Source organism: Apus apus, chromosome 12 (assembly GCF_020740795.1).
Source record: "Apus apus isolate bApuApu2 chromosome 12, bApuApu2.pri.cur, whole genome shotgun sequence".
NCBI lineage: Eukaryota > Metazoa > Chordata > Aves > Apodiformes > Apodidae > Apus > Apus apus.
The window spans coordinates 18,707,210-18,730,020 of NC_067293.1; the positions used below are offsets into that span (position 1 = coordinate 18,707,210).

General features: G+C 46.4%; 1 protein-coding gene across 1 annotated transcript; it reads left to right on the forward strand.

The window, feature by feature from the left end:
- The first annotated feature begins 378 nt into the window (after positions 1–378).
- CHMP1B (charged multivesicular body protein 1B) lies at positions 379–12,501 on the forward strand. Its single transcript, XM_051630698.1, has 8 exons — positions 379–523; positions 2,821–2,918; positions 3,624–3,770; positions 5,731–5,799; positions 5,906–6,013; positions 7,001–7,044; positions 7,791–7,863; positions 8,862–12,501. The coding sequence occupies exons 1-8, from the start codon at positions 508–510 to the stop codon at positions 8,904–8,906; spliced, it is 600 nt and encodes a 199-aa protein (XP_051486658.1). The 5' UTR covers positions 379–507; the 3' UTR covers positions 8,907–12,501.
- The last annotated feature ends 10,310 nt before the right edge of the window (positions 12,502–22,811 follow it).

Genomic DNA, 22,811 nt, shown 5'->3' on the forward strand with positions numbered 1-22,811 from the left:
AAAGTTCAATTTTAAACGAAACACGCTATTCACGCACCGCGACGCTTTTTATTTTTAGCGGCGACGACTTTTAGCGGCGCAAAACGCCGCAGAAGCCGAGGCGGGTCCCGCCGGCTTGCTCCCTCGCCTTCCGAGGAGCTGCGAAGTGGGGCTTTGATGTTGATTGCGTTAAAAGGAAGAGTGTATTGTCGGTGGAGACAATAAAAGCGGTGCCTGGAGGCGGGGGGAGAAAGACCCTGAGGCGACTGAAAGACCCTGAGGGGAGCGGGAGACCCTGAGGTAACGAACGGCCGCCGTCCTGCGCATGCGCGCTCCGCCCCGCGCAGCCCCCCCCAACCCCCCCCGCGCATGCGCGCCCCGCCCCGCGCCGCCGCCCCGCCCGCGGGAGCCGGAAGCCGCGGCAGCGCCGAGCGAGGGGCCGAGCAGCGCCCCGGGCCCCGGCACCCACCCGGGCCCTGCCCTGCCCTGCCCTCCGCCCCGCCGGGCCCGGAGCTCCGCCGAGCCGCCATGGCCAACATGGAGAGTATCCTCGGGGCTCCTTGGGGCCGGAGGCGCGGAGACGTCTCTTGCTGCCGGGAGCCGCCGCAGCCGCTCTGGGGGTGGGGGCTGCGGCCTGGGCTGGGTGCGGGCCTGTGGAACGGCGGTTCAGGGGGTCCTTCGGCGGTTCGGGGGGTCCTTCGGCGGTTCAGGGGGTGCCCCGGCGGTTCAGGGGGTGCCCCGGCGGTTCAGGGGGTGCCCCGGCGGTTCAGGGGGTCCCAGGCCGGCTCTGGGGAGGGTGGGGGGGTGACGGGCAAGGCCTCTCCGCCCGGGAAGGTGGGAGGCGGTGGGAAGGGTGTCCCTCCCTTCCCGGCGGTGGGTGGGGGGAGCGGGGGTCTCCCCCCTGCAGAGGGCCTGGCCAGGAGGAGGGGGGGTTCGTGTTGTCTGTGAGCCCGAGGGGAGCTGGGCCCTGCGTGTGGGGGTTGCTGTCTTGACTCTCTGGGGCAACCTGGTCCAGTGGGAGGTGCCCCCCTGCCCCGTGAGGGGATGGGGGTTTGGGACTAGATGGTCTGTCCAGTCCCTTCCAACCCGAATCGCTGTGTGATAACACACAGGGGCAAAAAGAAAAAAAAAAAAAAAGAGAAAGCCTTAAAGATCACAGAGGTGTTGGTGTGGCTGAAGTGGTTGCTGGTTGTTGTGGGAGTGCTGGAGCAGGTGACCAGTGAGTCACTGGGAACGGTGGCAGCTCGGTTTCCCTCGGGTTGTGGCACATCGAGCAAGACACTTGGAGGGAGGAGTGAGTTGGTGCTGGTCGTGGGATGACAGAGCTGTGGAGGAGGCAGGCTGAGCTGTTTTAATGTCAAAGGTGAATGCCCTAAGTGAGTAACTGAGGAAGTTGTTTCAAAGGAAGCTGCTTGGAAGTGCTGTTCAGTGCAGTGGGTGTCAATAGATGATGTCAGGTTTTGCCTGGTTGGTCTGGTCTGTGACCTGAAGTGTACTTGAATGGGCAACCTAAAGGTATTTTCCTGTTTGGTGAATTACCCGTGGCCTTGTGTTATTGCTGAAGGGGATGGTGACCTAGGTTTTAAAGCACAGAAATACAAATACAAGCAGTAATGATGGTGTTACTGGTAGCTACCTTAGCAGAGACCAGAGATGTCTAGGCACAGCTTTGTAGCCTGCTTGGGATCTTTGTAGAATAGGATAACAAATAATATGAATGGACTACCTAATGTCTTCAGATGGCTGTCAGAGCTCTAAGATGGATGGCTGGACTTTAAAGGACAACTCCCCCCCCACCCCCCCCCAAGTTGTGGAATAATTAATTTACTTGAAATATTAAAGAAACAACAAGCACCTCACAATGTTTAACTTCAGGTGCTTCTGCCTATCTTAGTACTTGCTCCATCTTCCTCTCGGGTTATCAAATGTGAGATGGAAGAAGCCTATGAAGCTTTGAGCTTCCATTTTGTTTGAGAAAGACCTATGTTATTTGGAAGCTTTCATCAGCAGTATTTTAGGAGTGTTTTTTTTAATTGTTATTTTTACAAAGCAGACTTTAATTTCTGTCAGTAACAGTTTAATGCAATTATTCTGAGTCACTGTGCAGGCTTGTTCTACTGTCTTCTTACAGCTTTCAGCTTAAGCAGGGCTTTCTAAAAGGTGAAGTTTGTTGCTGACTGAAGTGTTCCTTGCCCCAAGGCAGATGATGGGGCTACCAGGGACCCCAGCATCTCCCACATGACCAGGGCTGGAGCTGTGGGAGCTGTTCCAACCCTGCGAGATGGTGCTGTGGCTTAGAAGGGCAGCCCTGCCTCAGGGTTTGTAACCAGGGCGTGCTCAGCCAGGCCCCTCTGCTGTTACACTCTTTGTTTGCCTGCTGTTCCTCACTGGCTTTTCTTTTTTGGGGGGCTGGGGAGGTTCCAGGCAGGCCAGTAAACTGCATTTCCATTTCACTGAGAGTCAAGGGCTCATGGTGGTGAGTGAAAGTGGGTGGGGGAGTGAGACTTTCACTTCCTCTTGGGGGATGTGTGGTTTTTTGGTATTTCTCGATCTGAAGTGGGTTTAATGTTAAATGGAGGCAGTCTGGGATCTGAACTTACTTTTTTAGACCTTCTGTTTTTAGAACCCAGCTGATAAATGGCATTCTGATTGTAAAGCAGCCTGGTAGGTCCCCTTATGGTGTGACTTTCAGGGCCTTGCTTAAATAACATATTCCAAGTTTTAATATCACTATTGGGGAAACACAGTAACAGGGTGGGTGTGGTAACACTTCAAGCAGGAGAGCAAAATACTCCAGTGAAAGGATCAGTCCTGTTCTTGAACCCTTAACTTGGGCTGCAGAGCACCTGTTTAACTTAAAGTTTGCTGCAAAGGAGCTCAACAGGAACTCGAAAAAATGCGACAAAGAAGAAAAGGCCGAGAAAGCTAAAATTAAGAAGGTAAGCAGTGAGTCTGAAACCAGCTTTGAGGTGTGTTGTTTACATGCTGTAGCAAAAATATCTGGTGTTTCTACCATTTTCCTGGTGTGCATGCTAACAATACTGTAACACATGCTTGTGATTTAAAAGATATGACTATAAATCTTCCCATATATATTAATGAATGTGAGGATACATTCCTGAGCAGCTTCTTGTGAATTTTGTGGCATTTGCATCCTGAGAAGATTGTCTTGGATGTATTTTGTTAGAGGCTGTTGTTCTCAAAGTTAAAAATATTTGATCTTAATGTTTGTCACCGTGTAGTAAAAGGGCTTATGAAGAGCAAAATAGTTTCTGCATCTTTGAAGGAGTAAAGAGACTAAATTTATTTGACTATATTGATGTCCAGGAGATACAGCCATGTCAGCTGTGTCTGTGTTTGGGTCTTGATACTGAAAACTCTTCTAGGAACGAGGAAATTAAGTTCCTGTGGCTTTGTAAAACTTCTGGCATCACGTGCATGCTGGATCCCTTCCTTGGAAAGAGGTTAGGGCTTCACATCTGGAAAAAGCTGGAGGAGGACTGGGGGAGGAGGAAAGGTTTTATTTCCTCTTTTAATGGAAAAAGACACCGGGATGGGTTTATGCTGATTTCAAAAATGACACGGGCCGTTCAGAAATGACATTTACAGGGCAGAAGAGGTAAAAATGCCTTTGTTTTCAACAGGCAATTCAGAAGGGGAACATGGAAGTGGCCCGGATCCACGCGGAGAACGCCATCCGCCAGAAGAACCAGGCCATCAATTTCTTGCGCATGAGCGCCAGGGTAGATGCTGTAGCAGCCAGAGTTCAGACTGCAGTGACAATGGGCAAGGTAGGTCTCTTTCCACCTCTCTGCTGCAAGGGTGTGCTGCTGACCTCTGATCTTAGTTCTTTCTGTAATGAGCTGCCCAGCAGAAAAGGACCTGGGGGTGCTGGGTGACAGCCTGGTGAACACGAGGCAGCCTGTGCCCAGGTGGCCAAGGACACCAACACCATCCTGGCCTGCATCAGGAATAGTGTGACCAGCAGGAGCAGGGAGGTGATCCTGCCCCTGTGCTCAGCACTGGTGAGGTTGCACCTTCAGCACTGTGTGCAGTTCTGGGCCCCTCACTACAAGAAGGACACTGAGGAGCTGGAGTGTGTCCAGAGAAGAGCCACCAAGCTGGGGAAGGGTCTAGAGGACAAGTCCTATGAGAAGCAGCTGAGGGAAATAGGGATGTTTAGTTTGGAGAAGAGGAGGCTGAGGGGAGACCTCACTGCTCTCTACAGCTCCCTGAAAGGAGGTTGTAGGGAGGTGGAGGTTGGCCTCTTCTCCCCAGTTAATAATGGCAGGACCAGAGGGGATGCTCTGAAGTTGTGTCAGGGGAGATTCAGATGGGATATTAGAAAGGATTTGTTTACTGAAGGAGTGATCAGGCACTGGAGCAGCTGCCCAGGGAGGTGGTGGAGTCACCATCTTTGGAGGTGTTCAAGAAACGTGTAGATGTGGAACTTCAGGGTGTGCTCTAGTGGCTGAGGTTGTAGGTTGTGTGATTGTGGGTTGTTTTGAGTGTGGTTTTATTTGGTTTTTTGGTTGGTGGTTTGTGGGTTTTTTTTCGGTTGGACTTGGTGAGCTCAGAGGTCCTTTTCCAACCCTGACTGTTCTGATTCTGTGAAAAGTTTCAGTTTTGGTTTCAAGATGTAGCCACTCATAAATGAGATCCAGAAATTCCCCTGGCAGCTGCTCTCTACTATGTTTGATAGCTAGTAACTTCTATTGTTTGTTATTACTCATGCTCCTAAGGATACAGTGTGTTCTGCAGGTTGCATTGTTAAGATTAGTTTGCTTCACTTCTAAAAACATCAAGTCATGACAGGACTTGTGGTTCCAGAGATCTTCTGTAGCTCAGGTAGTTCTTTAGGGTATGTTACTGTACTGCTTCAGCCAGAGTTTATTCTGCCATGTGATCTGTACACCAAACATACCCCTTAACATTTGACAGATGTTGAGACCCACAAAAGCTAATGCTATGTACACCTCAATTTTTAGTGAATTTCAGCTCAGACTTTGTATTTCAAGTGGTTGAGTTAGTTTATAGAATTTGAGCTTATAGGAGCCATAAAAAGTGGTGTTCTAGGTGGCAGCAGTGTGTGCCCTGCTGTTTGGTACTGTAGAAAGTCTGTGGCTAGAGATGAGAGCTTTGGGCAAGGGAGGGGATTCTGTCCCTCTACTCTGAGCCCCCACCTGGAGTGCTGTGTCCAGCTCTGGAGCCCTCAGCACAGGAGAGACATGGAGCTGTTGGAGAGGGGCCAGAGAAGGGCCATGAAGGTGCTCCAAGGGCTGGAGGAGCTCTGCTCTGGAGACAGGCTTAGAGAGTTGGGGTGTTCAGCCTGGAGAAGAGAAGGCTCCAGGGAGACCTCTGAGCACCTTCCAGTGCCTGAAGGGGCTCCAGGAAAGCTGGGGAGGGACTTGGGACAAGGGCAGAGGGGGAGAGGACAAGGGGCGATGGATGAAAACTGGAAGAGGGAGATGGAGGTGAGACATGAGGAGGGAATTCTTTGCTGTGAGGGTGGTGAGAGCCTGGCCCAGGTTGCCCAGGGAAGCTGTGGCTGCCCCATCCCTGGCAGTGTTGAAGGGCAGGTTGGATGGGGCTTGGAGCAGCCTGGGCTGGTGGGAGGTGTCCCTGCCCATGCAGGGGTGCTGGAACCTGGTGATCTTTAAAGTCCCTTCCAGCCTTAACCATTCTATAATTCTGTGATAAGAAACTGCTCATTTTTCTTTCTTTGTAATAATTCCTTGTACCTCATTTCAGGTAACCAAGTCAATGGCAGGGGTAGTGAAGTCTATGGATGCCACGCTGAAGAGCATGAACTTGGAAAAGGTAAATAGACCTCCTGGTTGTGTGATTCTTGTTTTGCCAGTTGAGAGCTGTTTCCATTCTGTTATTTGCAGATTATGGATTTGAATAATTTTTATTTTTTCTACAGATATCTGCCCTAATGGATAAATTTGAGCATCAATTTGAAACGTTAGATGTTCAGACACAACAGATGGAAGATACAATGAGCAGCACCACGACACTAACAACACCACAAGTAAGAATAGTAATTTATTCTGATCTTAAATTACATGTCTAAACTCTATGGAAAGGTCTCATTCTCTTCTTTCTGCCTACTTGGAGACATGGCAGCAACTGGAGCCTTTTCACTTTTGCTTTGTGCTTCTTTGTGATGAAGAGACTATTTCAAATTATAGTTGCAAATGCAGAGGATCACATGTATGTATTTCACTCTTATAGCAGGGTTTATTCTATATTCTATGTTGAAAACTTTAGCCCTCCTATTGAACAAGCAGTGTTTTGATGAGTTCTTAATGATCTTTAAGGTCTTTCCAACCTTAACCATTCTATGATTTTATGAACTTCTGAACCCAAAGACACTGCAGCATTAATTATCAATATTAATATGCTGTGAAAAAATCGATAGTTCTGACTCACTGATATTAACAATTTACATTAGTCACCACCAAATCAGTGGTAGTATGTGCAGTGGAAAGGCTGATAATTACCTGCTCTCTGTTTGTGGACATGTTTACTAAAATAAATCCTTAAACAATGGAATTCCTAGCACTTACTCCCTTGTGCTATTCCATGGGGAGCTAAACATGCTATTCCAACAGAAGTTTTGTCAGAGAGACATTTATTTGATTTAGGTTTAGATTTGTTTATTTACAAAGCACTAAATCCAATAAACCAAGCCTCTTGGAGATGGGCTTTTTTCCATGGTGTGCAAAGCAGTGGCTTAGCAGCTAATAACCAGCACTTGAAATGTTCAAGTGTGTCTTTAGGGTGTGTTACAGATAAGTTGAATTCTGTAGAAACATTGTTTCAGAAGTCAGCAATCAATGAACAGGATTTTAACAGGCTGAGCACCTCTGGGTTTGAGTTGATACAGGGCCCTCTGGTGGTTAAGCACAATGTTCTGTGAAATACCTTTCGATCAGTTTTGTTTAAATGAATTCTGTTCTCTCAAGCTCACCATAACTACAGAATATAGCCATCAGTTTTGTTTTCTTTCCCCTAGAACCAGGTGGATATGCTTCTACAGGAAATGGCAGATGAAGCAGGGTAGGTAAATCCCTTCTTGTCTGTGTATGTTTGTCTCTTGGAAGCAGAGAGGAATCACCATTTTCCTTTCACCTCTGGGCACCATTCTGGGAGCAGTTTAGTTGCCAGCATTTCATCCTATTTTCACTCGGAGCTACAGGGAATGTCAGCATGCAGGGGTGGTTGTGCCAGAGCCTAAAGTCCTGTCACTTGTCATGCCAGCATAGCTGTGTCATTGGGTTGGCTTTGGCATTAGCAACCCTTGCTGTGCTTCTGCACACTTTGCCTCTCTTTTCCCAGTCTCACCACATTAATACTTCCCCTAGTTCTGCTGCCACAACCTAGGCATTGCCAAACAGGCCATCATTCCATATTGAAGCCTTTGAGGGTGTGCTGAAATACTTCACAGAACATTCCTTGTCTTCTTGGTGACACTTAGCTTGGAAGTGTCTCTCTTGGCAGAATTTTTGAGTAAAACTTCCTGTCATTCATGTGTATGCCATGTCTGCTAAACCCCTGCCAAAAAGAACTCTTGGTGTGTCCTGATTAAGCAGAATTAATTTAACTATTGCTAGTGATAGTAAATGACTGTTCTTCATGGTAATGAGTCAAATTTACTGGTCAAGTTGTCTAATTAGCTGGAGTCCTGCATTCATGGGATGCTGATCTCGTGTAGCTCAGTGTTGCTCTTTGATTGTGCTGCTGCCTTGAGCCATAAATGCCTGACTTGGTTTTTTTTGTTTGTTTGTTTTATTTTCTCCTCTTAGTCTTGATCTGAACATGGAGCTACCTCAAGGGCAAACAGGTTCTGTTGGTACAAGTGTTGCGTCGGCAGAACAGGTAAACCTGTTCCATTGAAATCAGTGTTTTCTAGGGGAATGTGGTATTAGAATTAATACTTTACTCAGACAAAACAGGCTTGCTGACTTGTCATTAGATTTTAGTTTTCCAAAAGAAACAATGGGTAGTTAAAACAGTCTTGCAATCAAAATAATGTTAGCAATCCATTTGTGTGCTTACTGAATCCAGAAAGTTTAGATGTTTCAGGTGTATTTTTGCATAGTTATTTTGCAGAGTTGGAAGCAGTTGCCTCTTTTACCTGCTCCAACTCAAATGAATCCAGCCATCTCCCCTAGCATACACAAGGCCTTTAGGTTTTTCCCTTTAATATGTGAAAGATCCTGTGGGATCAGTGCCAAGGATTCCACGTTTGCTCTAGATGATAGTTTAGAATTTCTTGAGCGGGGGCAGATCTGATGTCAGGGTTGCACAGATCTTTTGGTGAGTTGCTGTTCCCGTTCTAGGGGAGTGTATTTGAGGCAGTGGAAAGAGAACAGATTATTTTTGTCATTCCATTTTTGTGGAGAAGGCTTTAGGGAGTCTCAGCTGAGCAATGTTTGGGAAGCCCCAGGTGTTCCACATTCTTTGAGAAGTTCAGTTTCGCCTTGTACCAGGTCCTCTGACACAAACAGACCTCCTGCTGTCTCTGTAGCTGTTCAGTTGGATACCAGCCTGGGTCAGTCAAGGCTGCATCCACATAAGGATGCAGCTCTGTAAGAGCTGATGTGCACTTGCAAAGATGATACATTACAAAAAAATAAAGCCCCAAACAACCCTGTGGCTACTTGCTGTGTTCTGAAACTCCTTCCTAGGTAGCTGTATGGACCTTTGGTCTCACCTGGTACAGCCATTCTTGAGGTCTAAAGCAAATCTTGTTAAGACCTGCACATGAGATAATTGAAAGTCATCAGGACACGAGATTGCTTGACCAGAACTCTGCAAAAAATTAATTTCCATATTACTAATGGTTGGTGTGTTTGTGTTTTCCAATTCTGCAGGATGAGCTGTCACAGAGACTCGCCCGCCTACGTGATCAAGTGTAAAGCAGACCAAGCTGCAGCTCTTGGTCCCTGCTGTCAAAGTACCTTTCTGTAACTAACCCTCACTACACTAGGAAGGTGTATGCAGTAAGGCTTAACTGTTTGGATATTTGTAATATAAGGTATTTCACTCCTAGGTTGCAACTCCTTCTAAAATAACATTAACCCCAAAATAGCTCTCTGTCCTTTTCTGTACATTTTGAACTTGATATATTTTTTGCAAGCTTTTTTCTCAAAATCAAATGGATATTCTGAGTCAGTAATGAGGGTGCATTCTAGCTAAAAGAAAAGCAGAATGTTATTGATATCTGTTTTAAATTATAAAGTGATTTTTTTTTTTAAATTATGAGAACTGTTTATGGTTGGAGAACTGATGTGTTCAGTTCAGATGATTGCTGTAGAGAACTTCTTACACAGCCAGACTCCTGGAACACACAGAGATGGGCAGCATGGACTTCATGGAAAATATGCTCATTAAAACAAATAAGTGGACTTCAGTCTGAGTTTCTAAAATACTCTTGAGTTTTTTAGTCTTTTAAAGTTAGGGTAATTACATTGAGCTTAATGGTTTAGTTAAAAAATGAGTTACCAGAAGTTGTTTCATATAACTGGCAACTTGTACAGTGCCACCACTTCAGCACCAGAATAAACTGTATTTTTCAACTCTTTGTCAGTTCTGTTGAATGTTGCAGCTTGCTGGTTGTTTAATGTCAAGTGCTGTAGCTTCTCCAGTTTGCTTTCTTCTCAGTGTCCTGGGCTGCAGCCAGTCATGCCACTCACACCTCTTCTGCCACCAGAACATCTAGTTCCTGCTAGCAGGGAACTTGTGCTACCCATTTTTTTTTTTCAGGTTCAGGCTGAGAAGCCTTACCTGAAGGAACTGAAGCCTGTTTTAGTCTGTTCCTTCTCACACTGTCTCTGCTTTTAATCTAGTCATGTTTTTATACGAAAGGACAAGTCCTGTGATCACGTTCCACACTTCATTGTTCTTCCACATGTGAAAAATCCAGAAGTGCTCTTCCTTAGGTTTGGATCTTGGCAGTCCTCCTTCACGAGTCAAGGTCCCAACCCTGTCTTCTCCAACCAGATCACTCCCTTGGGTCAACTTCTCTGCAGGTGAGAAGTGGATGAGGAGTGTAGGCCATCTCAGTCAAAGGGGGTTATGTTGGATGTAAAACAGCTGCTTTGTTTTGCAAGGTGTCATTTTGCTCTCTACAGATAAAATCACATGATCTGTAATGTTGCAGTCATGTGGAGAAGCTTTAGTTCTAGTGTTCCCCTGGTATTTCTGCACAGTAAGAGAATCTACTGGCTTCTTTCAGGAGCTTCCAACTCTGGCTGCTGTTGTGAAGTAAAGAAGTGGTGGTAGAAATTCCTAGCTGAGACTACTTGTGATGTGTTGTGATAAATAAGCAATGATGTTAAAATTCTCTTCCTGACTTTTTGGCCTTGTTTTATCTTTGCAGGTGTGAGGGAAGATGTGAAGCATAAGACTTAGGGTTAGTTGCTGGTGGTCAGGATCCCATGGGTTTTTTCCCCAGTGATGGGGAAATATTTTGGAAAAAAGATACCTGCCTTTTGTACTCAAGCAGGATTTTTTCCAGTGAAAACATGCAAAGATGGTGAAACATTTCAGTGTGTTTTCAAACTATATCTTGAATGTTTTCTTCAAATCTCCTTGAAGGCTTAGCAGGATGTTACATACTGAAGTATTCAAGGCTACTGTAAAAATAAGATATGGAAAACAAGACAGACAAAACAACCTGAAATGTTGTGGAATCATGTCTCACACTGGCCTTCTAAACTAAAACAATTAGTTTGAAACATGGTTTGTTCAGTTGTTGACTTTTGTTTTCAGTGCAGTTTTCTTTAAAACATCTTCAGTGTCCCTCCTGTGAGTAGGAGAAATTGGAAGGTGTTTAAAGCTGTGAACTCACTTCTGTAGTCTTGGTACAATCCTTTCAAGTTATTAATAAAATACTTTGGGAAAGGGACTATATGCTACTTTCCACCCCCCCCTTAGCTCCTTCTGAACAGTGTAACAAAACCACAATGGTAAATCTATGCAACTAGGTTACCCAGTGCTGTGGTAACTGCTTGTGTGTGTGCCTTTGCCTTGCTGAACTTGCTGTATTGTTTTGGTGTTCAGCTACTTCATCTCTCATGGTAGGATTGGAAGGTTTCTGTTGTGTAATAAGTCCACATCTGAGTTGACTTTCTGGTTGGTTGTTGATAGAGCTGGACCACAAACTGCTGAGGTTTGTGTCTGATACCAGACAATTTTCAGCTCCCTCCTCTGGGTGATTTAACCTTGCAGATTGTGCTGCTTTTAGGCTGTTCTGGCCATTCTTGAAGTATTTGAGGGGTAGACAGCAATTCTGAGAGCCCCTATATTTGGTTGTCTGAGTGTGTTGCCTTGCCCTGAGCCTTGGCCCTTTGGAGGAATTTAAAAATAGAAGGAGATGAGACTGCAAAGGAAATGTTACATAAACTCTCTTATCTTTCTGGCTGTACACAGCCTCTTCCCTGGTTTTGATCTTATCCCAGGCTTGTTGACCCTGGTACCAGAATAGGTTTCTTCTTCAAAAAAAAGGATTTAACAAGTAAACATAAAGACTTGACTGACATAATTAAAGTTAACTCTGTGGGACTGTGATGCAAAGAGGTGGGCAGGCTTGGCTGATTTGGGGGAGAAACGGTGTTTGAAGTAGTGAATTTTTGCCCTGCTGAGCTCATTGAGAATTGCTGTCTATTTCAGCAGGGACAGGATTTTATCCTGGCTGCTTCTGTGTATCCATCTCCTGCCCTCTCCTGGGGGAAACCCTTTCTTTCCTCTTTAGAAGCATTTGTGTAGGAGAGCTGCCGTTCTGAAACTTGTAACAGTTACATTTTGAACGTGTATATTTTTCTCAAGTGTTTCAGAAATGGTGAAACTGAAACTTACTCTTGGAGCAATATTTGTGTTTTGAATCCTTCCTCTCTTCAGGCTCTTTTCTGAACAGCTCTGGCTCCTCACTCCTACATCTCTGCTGTTTCTTGTGAGTTGACTGTGTGTGTTTGTAAAAATTAACTTCATGTTAAATAAGTTGTATGTGCTTTTATGTAACCTTATTGCCAGGTGTTATATCAATATTTATGCTTATGAGCAGACACATCTAAAATGAAACATTGCTTGAAATGTTGCAAGATGGTTTTGCTCCACTTCTTTTTTTTTTTCTCCTTGGTTACTAAAACTGCTGGTGGGTGGTCACATTACTCTTCATTTATTTGAATTCCAAACCTGAAAGCCAGGAAGAGCTTCAGATGAAAGGAGAAGGAAGGAGAAGAAGAACAACAACTTCAACTTAATCTTGATTGCAATGGGATAAAATTATCAAGTTGCCTTTGTGGAGATCCTCAGAGCCAAAAAAAACAGGGACATTTTGTTAAATATAATAAGCAACCGTGTACAGAAATAAATTCTGAAGCTGGTAACATGTATAGAGAAGAGAAGAACTTTTGTAGCTCTGGTTGAGTTCGTTTTGAAAACTGCTTTACTTGTACGGGACAATTTGTAAATGTAACTGCAAGTGGTAAATAAAATTGTACAGACAAGTTCTTTCAGTTGTGTTCCTGGGTTATCTGGCAGGGCTCACTCCAGGGATACACCAGCAGGTGTCATTTTGGTTTTCCTGTGAGAAGATCATCAGAAAATTAAATCTTTATGAAGACAAAATGAGAAGAAAGTGAAGTGGGTACTATTGAGAAAGATTTGGAACGATTTAGGGAGTAATTAAGGTTAAATAGGTTGTATTTTATGTGATACTAAAATGTTATGATTTTTAGAAAAAAAAGTTGATAGGGAGTGTATCCCTGGTGTTTGGACATCTGAGAGGCTTTTCTTGTCTTTATAAAACAAGGGCTCAAGTAGAAAACTGGCAGGAGGTCATGTGGGTTTGAGTCTGACTTCCCCTGAGCAAAAAACATTCCAGTTGTGTTTTCCCCTCCCATGGTTGTTGGGAACCAGCAGAGGGAGCTTCAGGCTTTGTTTTCCCTTTGGTCCTACATCATTTGTTTTTAAATTCTTAAAGAGGACTTTCACAGGGCCCTGTGAAACACCAGGCAGTGTTTCCTGTGGAACCTCTGGTCCCGGGCACTGTCAAAGCTTGGGAGGACATGCCTGGTTTTGGGGCTCTGATCCTTGCCTAAAAGCTGCTCTGTTGCACATAATCCAGCCTGGAAACCCATTGCATGGGGCTGTCAGCTGATGGGATCAGCATCTAACATTAAAAACGCTTCAAAACATTCCTTTAGGCATTCATTTGGGACTTGGAGATCTGCTGTGAGGACTGTGAATAACTTTGTGCTTAAAACTTCTGCTAAATGGTTTAAACTCTAGTGAAGTTTTTCTAGCTGTTGTTCCTTATGTTGGTTGGTTTGTTTGTTTGCTCTCTGGTGATAATTCTATTTTATACAGAAGGAAACACACTCTGTGCTGCTGGGAAATGTAGTTTAATAGAAAACTTCCTTCTCTTGGGAGAGGTGTTGCCACCTCGAGGTGGGATTTGATGGAGTGTTTACTTTGGCGTCAGGGTTCTCTCAGCCCCTGCATTTTTTGCCTTCAGCAGCAGCAGCATTCCTGGCTTGCAGGGGGCTGGGTGGAGCTGAGGGCAGCACTCTGCTGATGCTGGCTTTTTTTTTTTCCTGTCAAACAGGATTTTTTCAGTGAAGCCCCAGGAAGGGTCAGTGGCCCCACTTGTATCGGCAGCAGCTCCCTTTGTTTCCATGCATGGAGAGGAAGAGGTGAACAATCTGTAACTCATGGAGCCTTCTTGACTTGGAGGGAGATGCAGGGATGGAGTCTTACAGGCTTCCCTCGACCTTTCCTTCTCTGCATCAGCTGGGATACACAGCTCACAACAGAAAACCAAGGGGCTGGAGGATCCCAGCTCTTTCCAGCTCTTTGGAAAGCTTTCCAAGTCTTGCAGTGATGCTGACTGCTGTGAGGAGCAGGCAGGAGCAGAACATCCCACAGCAGACAGGCCCTTCTATAGACAAGGGTGATTTTGGAGGCTAAAGGTTCTGAAGCATCACTGATGTCTAATCTGCAAGATGATTTTATTGGTGCAATGACCTGTGTGTATTGCTTGGGATTATCCTGAACTTTAAACTCTGAGGGAAACGCTCTTTTTTTGCCAAAGTTTAAAGCAACAAATGTTACATATCAACAAATATGTGATAATAATCAGCTTAATTTAATTTCCCTGCTATCTGCTTCCTAATTGTTGCAATCAATATCTGTCAAAGTGAGCTGTCAGGGATAGTAAAGCATTTCAAAACTTCCTTTAAAGACACTCAATACATTCTTATTTTTTTTAGCTCTTTTACAAAGATTAATTTAACATAATCCCGGAGGCTCTATAGAAGATATTTCTTCTCCCAGCCAGGGCTGTGTTTCTTGTCTCTCCCCTCAAAACAGGTTAATGTTGGAGGCATTTAAGCTCCATTTCTCTTGCTGGTGGTTTCCAGTTCCAGGTACCAGCACGAAGCCCCAACATCTGACTTGAAATGCGCAGGAGGAGCGGGCAGCCCTGCTCAGGGTGTTGTAAATTAGTTCCAGCCTCCAAGAGGCTGCTGTAACTAATGGATGTGACCTGGAAGTGGATAAAGTCCATAACAGTAAGATCAACTTTTCCTCCAGTAATTTGACAAATGGAACCTTTTTCCCAAGTCCTGTGTAGGCTCCGTGTGTCCTTTTCCAATGGGCGTCGTTTCTGCATTGGAGTGATAATGATTTTCCAGATTTCTGCTGATTTCTACAGCAGGTGCCTTCATTTATTCATTCCAGAAGAAGGGAGAGATTCAACAGCAACAACCAGAAAAAGGATTCCTGGCAGCAACTGTTCCTCAAAGTCTTTGCTCATCCACTTATTCTGCTGTAAGTATTTGAGCACCACTTAAAAACTTGCTGTCTCTCTACAAAATGTGTATTTCTAATGACCTCTTCTGCAGAGAGAATTCTGTTTATAAAGACAGAAGTATCAGTGTATAGCAGAGGTGCTGTTAAATGGAGTTAAACAATGGCACTGCTTTACATCCAAGTATTTTAAAAATACTCTGCACTGCAAAGGTTAATACTTATCAAACCCCAGTTTGTCTGGTGCAAAACGTGTTTAAAGCAGCAAATCTAGAATGTCCTGGGTTCTCTTCCAAACATAAAGCTTTTTGCTGAACTTTTACAGCTTCAATTAGCCTGTGGTTAGAGTATTAAATACACCAGGTATTCCCAAGCTCTCCATAAAGGTTTCTGGTGATGTTTGGGAAATCTGGATGCTTTCTCAGGATGTTATTTACCAAACCACACGAGGGTTCCTCCTCCTGCTCATAAAGGACGTGCAGGAAGGCTGGTGGTTTTGCAGAGTCCCTGGATCTCATTTTTTTCCTACAACCACAGGGAAATCAGGAAACCTCAGTGTTTGTGTGGGGTTCAGCTCTTACAGAGCCAGCTGATGAGGTGGGACCTGTGTGATGGAAGCCACCAAACTCTGCAGCAGCGTCTACTTCATGTTAGAAGAAGAATTGGAGGCAGTCACTGTAAGCAAATACAGTGATGTGGGGAGTTTCTTTGTGCACCTCTGCTCCCAGCCCCTTCCAAGCCTGGATCTCACCCCGTTCTCTCACATCCCAGTGACCAACAGTTCTGTTGGGCTCCAAAATAGTCTCACCATCAATATAAACCCTCCAGCAGTGAGTCGAGAAAGTCCTGTCTCCTATTTATTTGTGCTCCTGTGGGATGTGAACCTTGGTCTTCAAGGGTGAAAGGTTGAGGGATGTGTCTCTTGTTTACCTGTGCTTGTCAGATGATGTTTTCCTTCAATCTATTAAGCAGACACACTGTTTTGTCCCGTGCCTTCAATGGGATCACTAATGATGTGCTTAATTACTACCACAGCATGTAGGAGTGAGTGATGCCAGCAACCAGGGAGAGTCCAAGCAGGGTTTGTCAGCTGGAGGAGTCCAGCCAAGCTTCCCCTGTTCCAGGGTTTAAGAGAAACATCCTTCCCCAGGAGCACCTGCTTGACACCCAGCAGCAGCCACGGGACCCAGTTGTACCTGTGGCTTTCCTAGGAACTCGGAGGGCTAAGGAGAAGTGGGATATTTAGGGATATGGATTCTTCCAGCCTTCCATTCCCTGATGGTAATGCTTCATCAGCAGCCTCCCAGGACCTGGTGGAGCCTACAGAAAGTTGGGGAGGAACTTTTGACAAGGGAGAAACGGTGTGAAGCTGAAAGAGAGATTTAGGTTAAACATTGGGAAGAAATTCTTTATAGTGTGGGTGGTGAGAGCCTGGCCCAGGTTGCCCAGGGAAGCTGTGGCTGCCCCATCCCTGGCAGTGTTGAAGGGCAGGTTGGATGGGGCTTGGAGCAACCTGGGCTGGTGGGGGGTGTCCCTGCCCATGCAGGGGGGGTGGGACTAGATTGTCTTTAAGGTCCCTTCCAAACTGGTCTGCGATTCTATGACTTACAAGTAGCAATGAGGAGATCCCAAACCATTAATGGATTGGAAAATCCAAATTGGATCCTTTTGAGAGTTATTAAAAATCCCCCCCAACTCAGCAGAGTCAGGAGTTAATGAAACCATTGTTGCCTTTCAACACCACTGGGGCTTTTCCCTCTGCTGAAGCTGTTGCCTTTGGACACTTGCATGTCACTGCAGACTGAAGAAGGCATTTGGGCTTCATTTCTGGCCCTGCTGCAGAACTGTTGGAGACATTAATCAGCCAAGGTATGTGGCAGGGTGACCTGCTCCGAGGGGCTGGTGCACAGACACAACAGGACGGGGCAGATCCAGCAGCACAGCTGCTGAACAGATTTACCAGCCAATAGTTAGTCACACTTCTGGAGTTTTAATTGAATTACCTTTGACAGTGAACAGCAAACCCTGGTGGGTGATCTACTAAATTTAACTGATGAATGGGCTCCCTAAAATCAATTAGCATCCAAGGCTGTGAGCATGAACACATCCTGCTGCTCCGCGGGGACCGGAGCGGGCTGGGAATGACAGCAGCAAATGTGAGACAAAGTGAAAGCACACAGCTCCTGCTGCTGCTGACCCCTGCTACCCACATGAAAGAAAAACAGGAGCCTAACAGGAGCTGAAAGAATCTGACAGTAAATCATCTAAGCTCTGGTTTGCAGAAGTGATACAGGATGCTTCGGAACTGCTTGATTAATGCCGGGCAGTATATTAAAGGCAAGGAGGTGACTGCTGGGGACCTGCTCTGCTTTGAGACACCAAGCTGGAAGAAATACCTTCTGTTTGCTTGATTGTTTTTCAAGACAAGAGGGATTACCTATCTTCTCTTCTGCTGCAGTGGTGGGGTCCTGTCTGCAGCCCCAGTGAAGCCCTCAGTCCTTCGGCTGGTTGGTTGTCACCTGAATCATCAACTGCTGCCAAAAGGCAGGAGGTGGAGTGGAGGTTCCTCTGACCTTTGCCTCCTGGCAACCCAACTCCGTGCACCCTTCAGCTGGAGCATGTAATGAGGTACAGATGGGACAGATCTCTGTCCCACACAGATCTCTGAGGGACTCTCAGCTTGTGACGCCGGCAGAAAACTCTTGATTGGGGCGACTGCCTTTGGGGCCGGGGGTGGTGGGAAGAGGGGAGGAAGAGGAGCAAAGCATGTTGGCCTGCCTTCCTTGCAACCTGTTCCGTGGGCATCCAGAGGAGCACTTCCTCAGGAGGAAACCTGGGCAAAGGTTTGGTTGGTTTGGTTTGGATACTGACTTCAGGGCAGGCTCTGTTTGAACTCTGCCAGGTGTGAGGTTTATTATTTTAGTGCTGAAAGGAAAACGCTTTGAGCTCAGTGATGCCCAAACTGAAATATGTCCCATGGCCCCTGAGAGCACTGCCATGGAAGCTGCCATCCAAAACCTTCTGTTCTCCAGGAGTCCCTCCTCTGTATCCACCTTCCCAGGTCCATGCCATGGGTACCACCTGATGGTATGTTCTGAGGTCGATGTAGGGCACGGCAGGACTCTGCTTTCCTTGCCTTCCTAAGAGGAGAACATGGAGAACATTTGTTTATTTTTAAGCAAAATGGCCTTAAATAACACTATTTAAGGAACAATTCTCAGAGCTTTGTGGTGAGCATGGCTCTCCTGCACTCCAAGCTGTACCAGCAGAGGGGTTTCCAGGCAGCTGCAGGTAAGTAGGAGAGCTCAGCTGTGTCCTCAGCCAAATCTTCATCTACTGAACCCCCATTTCCCATGGGATGGGGGCATCTGGCTGGTGGTGGTAGCTTTCTGAGGAGTTGAAGTAATTCCTTGGCACAGACGTCACTGATATGTTGCTCTGGGAAAAGACAACAGGTCTCACTTGATACTTAACAGGAGAGACCGTGGCTGTGCCAGCAGGAGGACACAGGTCTGGCTGAAGGTCTTATCAAGCAGTCCCAGGTCTGCAGGTCAGGAATCCATCTCACTGAGACCACAGTTCCCAGCAGGTTGGATGGAAGCTGGCTGGAGGGCTCCCAGCAGCTCCTCACAGGCAAAAACTCATCTAAACCCCCAAAAGGGAGGGTTCCTCCTGTGCAGGAAGAAGGTGCAGCACCATTGCCCCTGGGGGTGAACGTGGGCACGGCCACCCTGCTGACCTTGTACAGAGGAGCAACTCCCAGCAGAGATGCTGGGATGGGAAGAGACCTTGCATGGAGGGTCCAGATCTCATGGAAGACATTTACCTGCAGCTGTAGGTGTCTTTTGAGTCTCCACAGCTGAGCTGAAGGTCTCTTGTGAGACCTGGCACACCTTGGCTGCAGCACTGGGAGCAGAACCTGATGTTTGGGCCAGACCAGGGAGCTGAGAGGAGGTGGGGTGAAGACTGTGGTGCTGCTTGGGTGCAAGTCCTGGAGAAAGACCAGCCTGACTCTAAGTCTTTCACAACTCCTTTGCAAATGGGACTTTTATTTGCCTGTAAAGTGCCAAGAAACCCCAGAGGGTGAGATCCAACACCTGCAGACACTCGGGGCTGAAGTTCTGTATAAATTACTTTGGGCATAACACCAACATGACTGTTAATTTAATTCATTTATAAAGAAGTGGCTCCTGCCCACCAATTTGTGACCCATCCAAGTGCTTGGCTTCGAGACACGGGTCTTGAAAACAGGAAACACGGCCCCAAACCCCAGGATCAATCCCCTCAATAGGATTTCATGCATTTCCAAATGGTATCCGCCCTGATTTGGAAAACAAAAAACAAGGAAAAGACAACAGCTCCCAACCTTCCCCGTGCACAAAGTGAGAAATGTGGCTTTAATTTAGACAACTAATCGTTTCCAGCTGAACCAGCCATTAAAAACAGTTGAAGAATTACAATGTAAATAGATTAATGCAGACAAAGCAACATGTGCACCAGGCCATGTCTTCTTGTTACCTACAAAATACTTGGGCAGTGACACACTGTTAGTCTAAGCCACTTGTTAGGTTCTGTGCTAATCAGCTGAAATTAAATAAACAGGGCTGATAAAAATGACTGTTGTGTTTGAAAATTGATGCACCAACAGAATTTAATCCGGGAGATAATTACAGATGATTAAGTAACAAAGAAATAATTCCTATGGCAAAGGGGGTGCGGGGAAGGGGCACTTCTTGATGTGCTGTCCCTTTCTCTTGGAGGGATGAGCTGAGGCTGCAGGAAGGTCAGAGGGTGGGCAGAAAACCCAGAGGAGCCTTTCTACCCCCATCACTCTCCAGTGACAGACTGAAAAAGGGCTGGAGAAATCAGTGGTTTGCTGTTGGAAGAGCACATACCTGGGTTGTACCTCCAGCATCCCCCTCTTCCCAGGATCAATCTCTTCATTCAAATTTACCTTTTTAAGTGCAAGGCATAGAAGTGCTCACAGGGGAGCTGTGTGAGTGATATAGCTGTGTTTCTAAATAACAATGTTAATTTAAATAATGAAGCCCATTTCCTGTGTCACCAGAACAAGAGCAGATTAAGATTCATCTTCTGACATGAAAAACATTCTTCGGGTGGTTGTTTTAAAATCTTCATTCTTAAAGCCATTTATTAAAAGAATGATTCAATGACTAGAAGCCTGAGAAAGGGAGTGTTTTCCAAAAATAAAGGATAAATGCTTTTTTAATCCTTTTTTTTCTCTTCTCCCCAAGGTCTGGTGGGAGGAACCTCACGGTGGTGGAGACATCCAAACGTTTCCCAGGGGTCAACTCTTATCTCAGGGAGGAGAGGACACTGCTTGTTATGGTTCTTCCTGTGAACCCAGCAGCACCATTGATCTTCTGTGTCCATCTGAGCAGGTAAAACCAGCACCCTCAGGAAAGCCAAAGAGCTCTGGCCACCAGGAACAGCCTGGACATCTTCCCAAAGGCCTGGCTCGAGCAGAGCACCCGCGACCCCCCTTGCAGGCAACAATCCCAGCTAGCAGCTGTCCTAGGGGCCAAATGTCTACGTGAGGAAGATAAATCCATTGTCTACTGTTAGTTTTGCTGGTGTAGTTGAAAAAAAATGCTGCAGTCAGAAGAGATGTCACCAGGCCCACAGCAGCTGCCCGGAGAGCAGCAGACACGAGCTAAGTCACTTCTCCCATTTCACTGTGATAAATGGAATCTTTTTGCTGCAAGGAGCCAGATTATGAAGCTGACTCCTCTCCAGATCTTAATGTAGACATTTCTACCTAACTCTTTTTTTCTTTAGCACGCTCCTATCCTTTCCCATCTCACCCAGACACGTGTTCAAGGGGAGATTAGTCCCCGTGCAACGAAAATCGCTCGGGGTGCGGAGGGGGAAGTGGAATATTATTCTTCATCCTGAACTGAAATATTAGAAGCTGACTTCTGAATTATACTCTGGGGTTACAGAGCTATAATTGAGATCGAAATTGGGCTGCTATTTTTGGTACAGCCAGGAAAGCTCCCAGTCTTATTCCCATTTGTGCCAGTGGAAATCCCCACCCATCATCTCAAATTCTGCTCTGCCTGCACCTCGGGGGTGAAGGTGCCTCCCGGGCTCCTTCCTCCCCAAAAAATCATCATAAATAGGCCAAATTGGAGCTGGCTGTGGCTCTGGAGAGAGGAGAGGTGGGGGAGAAGGAACTGATTGACAGGCAGGGTCAGGGTAAGGGGAAGGCTTTGCTGGACCCTGTCAGATCATGGGGAGCTGCTGACAGCCCGTGCCGCAGGTCGCTGCCCTCCCTCACCAGCCGTGGTTTGGAGGGTGCCAATTAAACTCTGCCTTGTTCAGAACAGCCTGGGAAAAACAAATCAAACCCCCAAATTACACTGTGCTCCTTTAAATCTAAGCTTTTCTTCTGCAGGTGCTATCTAGGAGTGGTTGGGTTTCCATGGAGAAACAAGTAGCGATGCTTCCTAACGCTTTAAAACATCGAGTCGAAGTTGATGTGAGTTTGTGTTCCTCAAGCCAGCAAACAGTGTTTTGCAGCAGAGGATTAACAATCAGCTGGGAAAGCTGCTTATTAACAAGGACAGAGGGTATCTGGACACATCTGGTGTGGGAAGGGTGTCCTGCAGCTCCTGAGCTGGCTGTGGCAGAGCTGTGCTGTGAGGAGCTCGTGGTTTCTCCTCCAAGTGAGATTTGGATGGTCCCAAAAGGACATGGAAGCTGTGCACAGCCTCCTGGCTCTTCCAGAGCAGCAGGAATCCTTTGGGAATATGCTCTATGGGTGCATCACAGACAGCACGGAGCTGAGGTGGAAAGGACAGCAGAGCTTCCCAAACCAGATGAATCAGTTGATTAACTGGAGCCACCGTCTTTGGGACTGTCCTGCCGTTAACGACATGGATCAAACACAAAGTTAATATGAAATCAATAACTCACAGCAGCCAAACTTTTTCATCTTCTACTAATTTGGGCAATTAGAACTCTGTTGTGAAATTAACCAATTGACAGAAACAGCAAAAAGGGGCAGGGGATGATGGGCAGCCAAAACAAGGCAGTGCCACCAGTGCACGGATCCTTGTCCCCCCTTTCTGTCACCAGCCACCTCTGAATTCCAGAGCTCCTGCTCTGGGGAGAAGAGCCAGGATCACTGAAAAATCCCTGTACTGCTTCAATCCTGTATCCTCTTAGACTTATTGGGATTTTGGCCCATCCTGGCTAGGCTGCAAAGGCTATCTGGTGGACCCTGGGCAGGTCCACCTTCACCCTCCTGAAACCAAGGCAGGCTTCTTCCAAACCTGCTCCAGGTGGTTTACACTTCCACATTGAAGGAATTGCCAGCATTACTGGGTTTTAGCTCGGTTTTAGCTCAGTTTTGCTCATCCTGGGCTTGATTTTGTGCCATGCTGACCTTTTGCAGCCCAGGAGCAAGCTGTGGGGTGCCACTTGTGAGGGGGGATGTCACCTCAGCCCGCGGTGGTTGTCATCGTGCATCTTGTCACACTTGCAAATGTGATGGAAAGCAATAATCATGGAAAGCTGGGGAGGAAGCTGATCCTGTTTCTGCCTTCTGCTACAATCCTTCAGCACCAAAACGGTTGAAAGCCAAGCCAAAAGGAGACAAAAAGGAGGTGAGGTGGCGTGGGGTTTCCCAGAGGAGCTCCTTGGTTTACACTGGGAGCAAAGGAAAATATAGAGGGAGATTAAAAAAACTAGAATGAATGAAAAAGAGGGGGAAAAAAAAAAAGGCAAATGGTCTGGGATAACCTGGATCTCATTGTTAAATGTTGTTGGTGTCTAGAGGTTACTGGAAAAACAAAGGGGCCAGATGGGCTCCCCTGGCTGGGAGCTGGGGGCTGTGGCACAGGCAGCCCCAGTAAAATCCCTCCTTACATCCCAATCCCAGATTTGGGAGCTCCCCACCAAGGTGCCCGGGCTGCTCCAGGGCTGCTCCCACCTCTGCAGGGAGTGAGGAGGTGGGGGAGCTGCTCTTCTCCCCCTGGCCCTCTCTG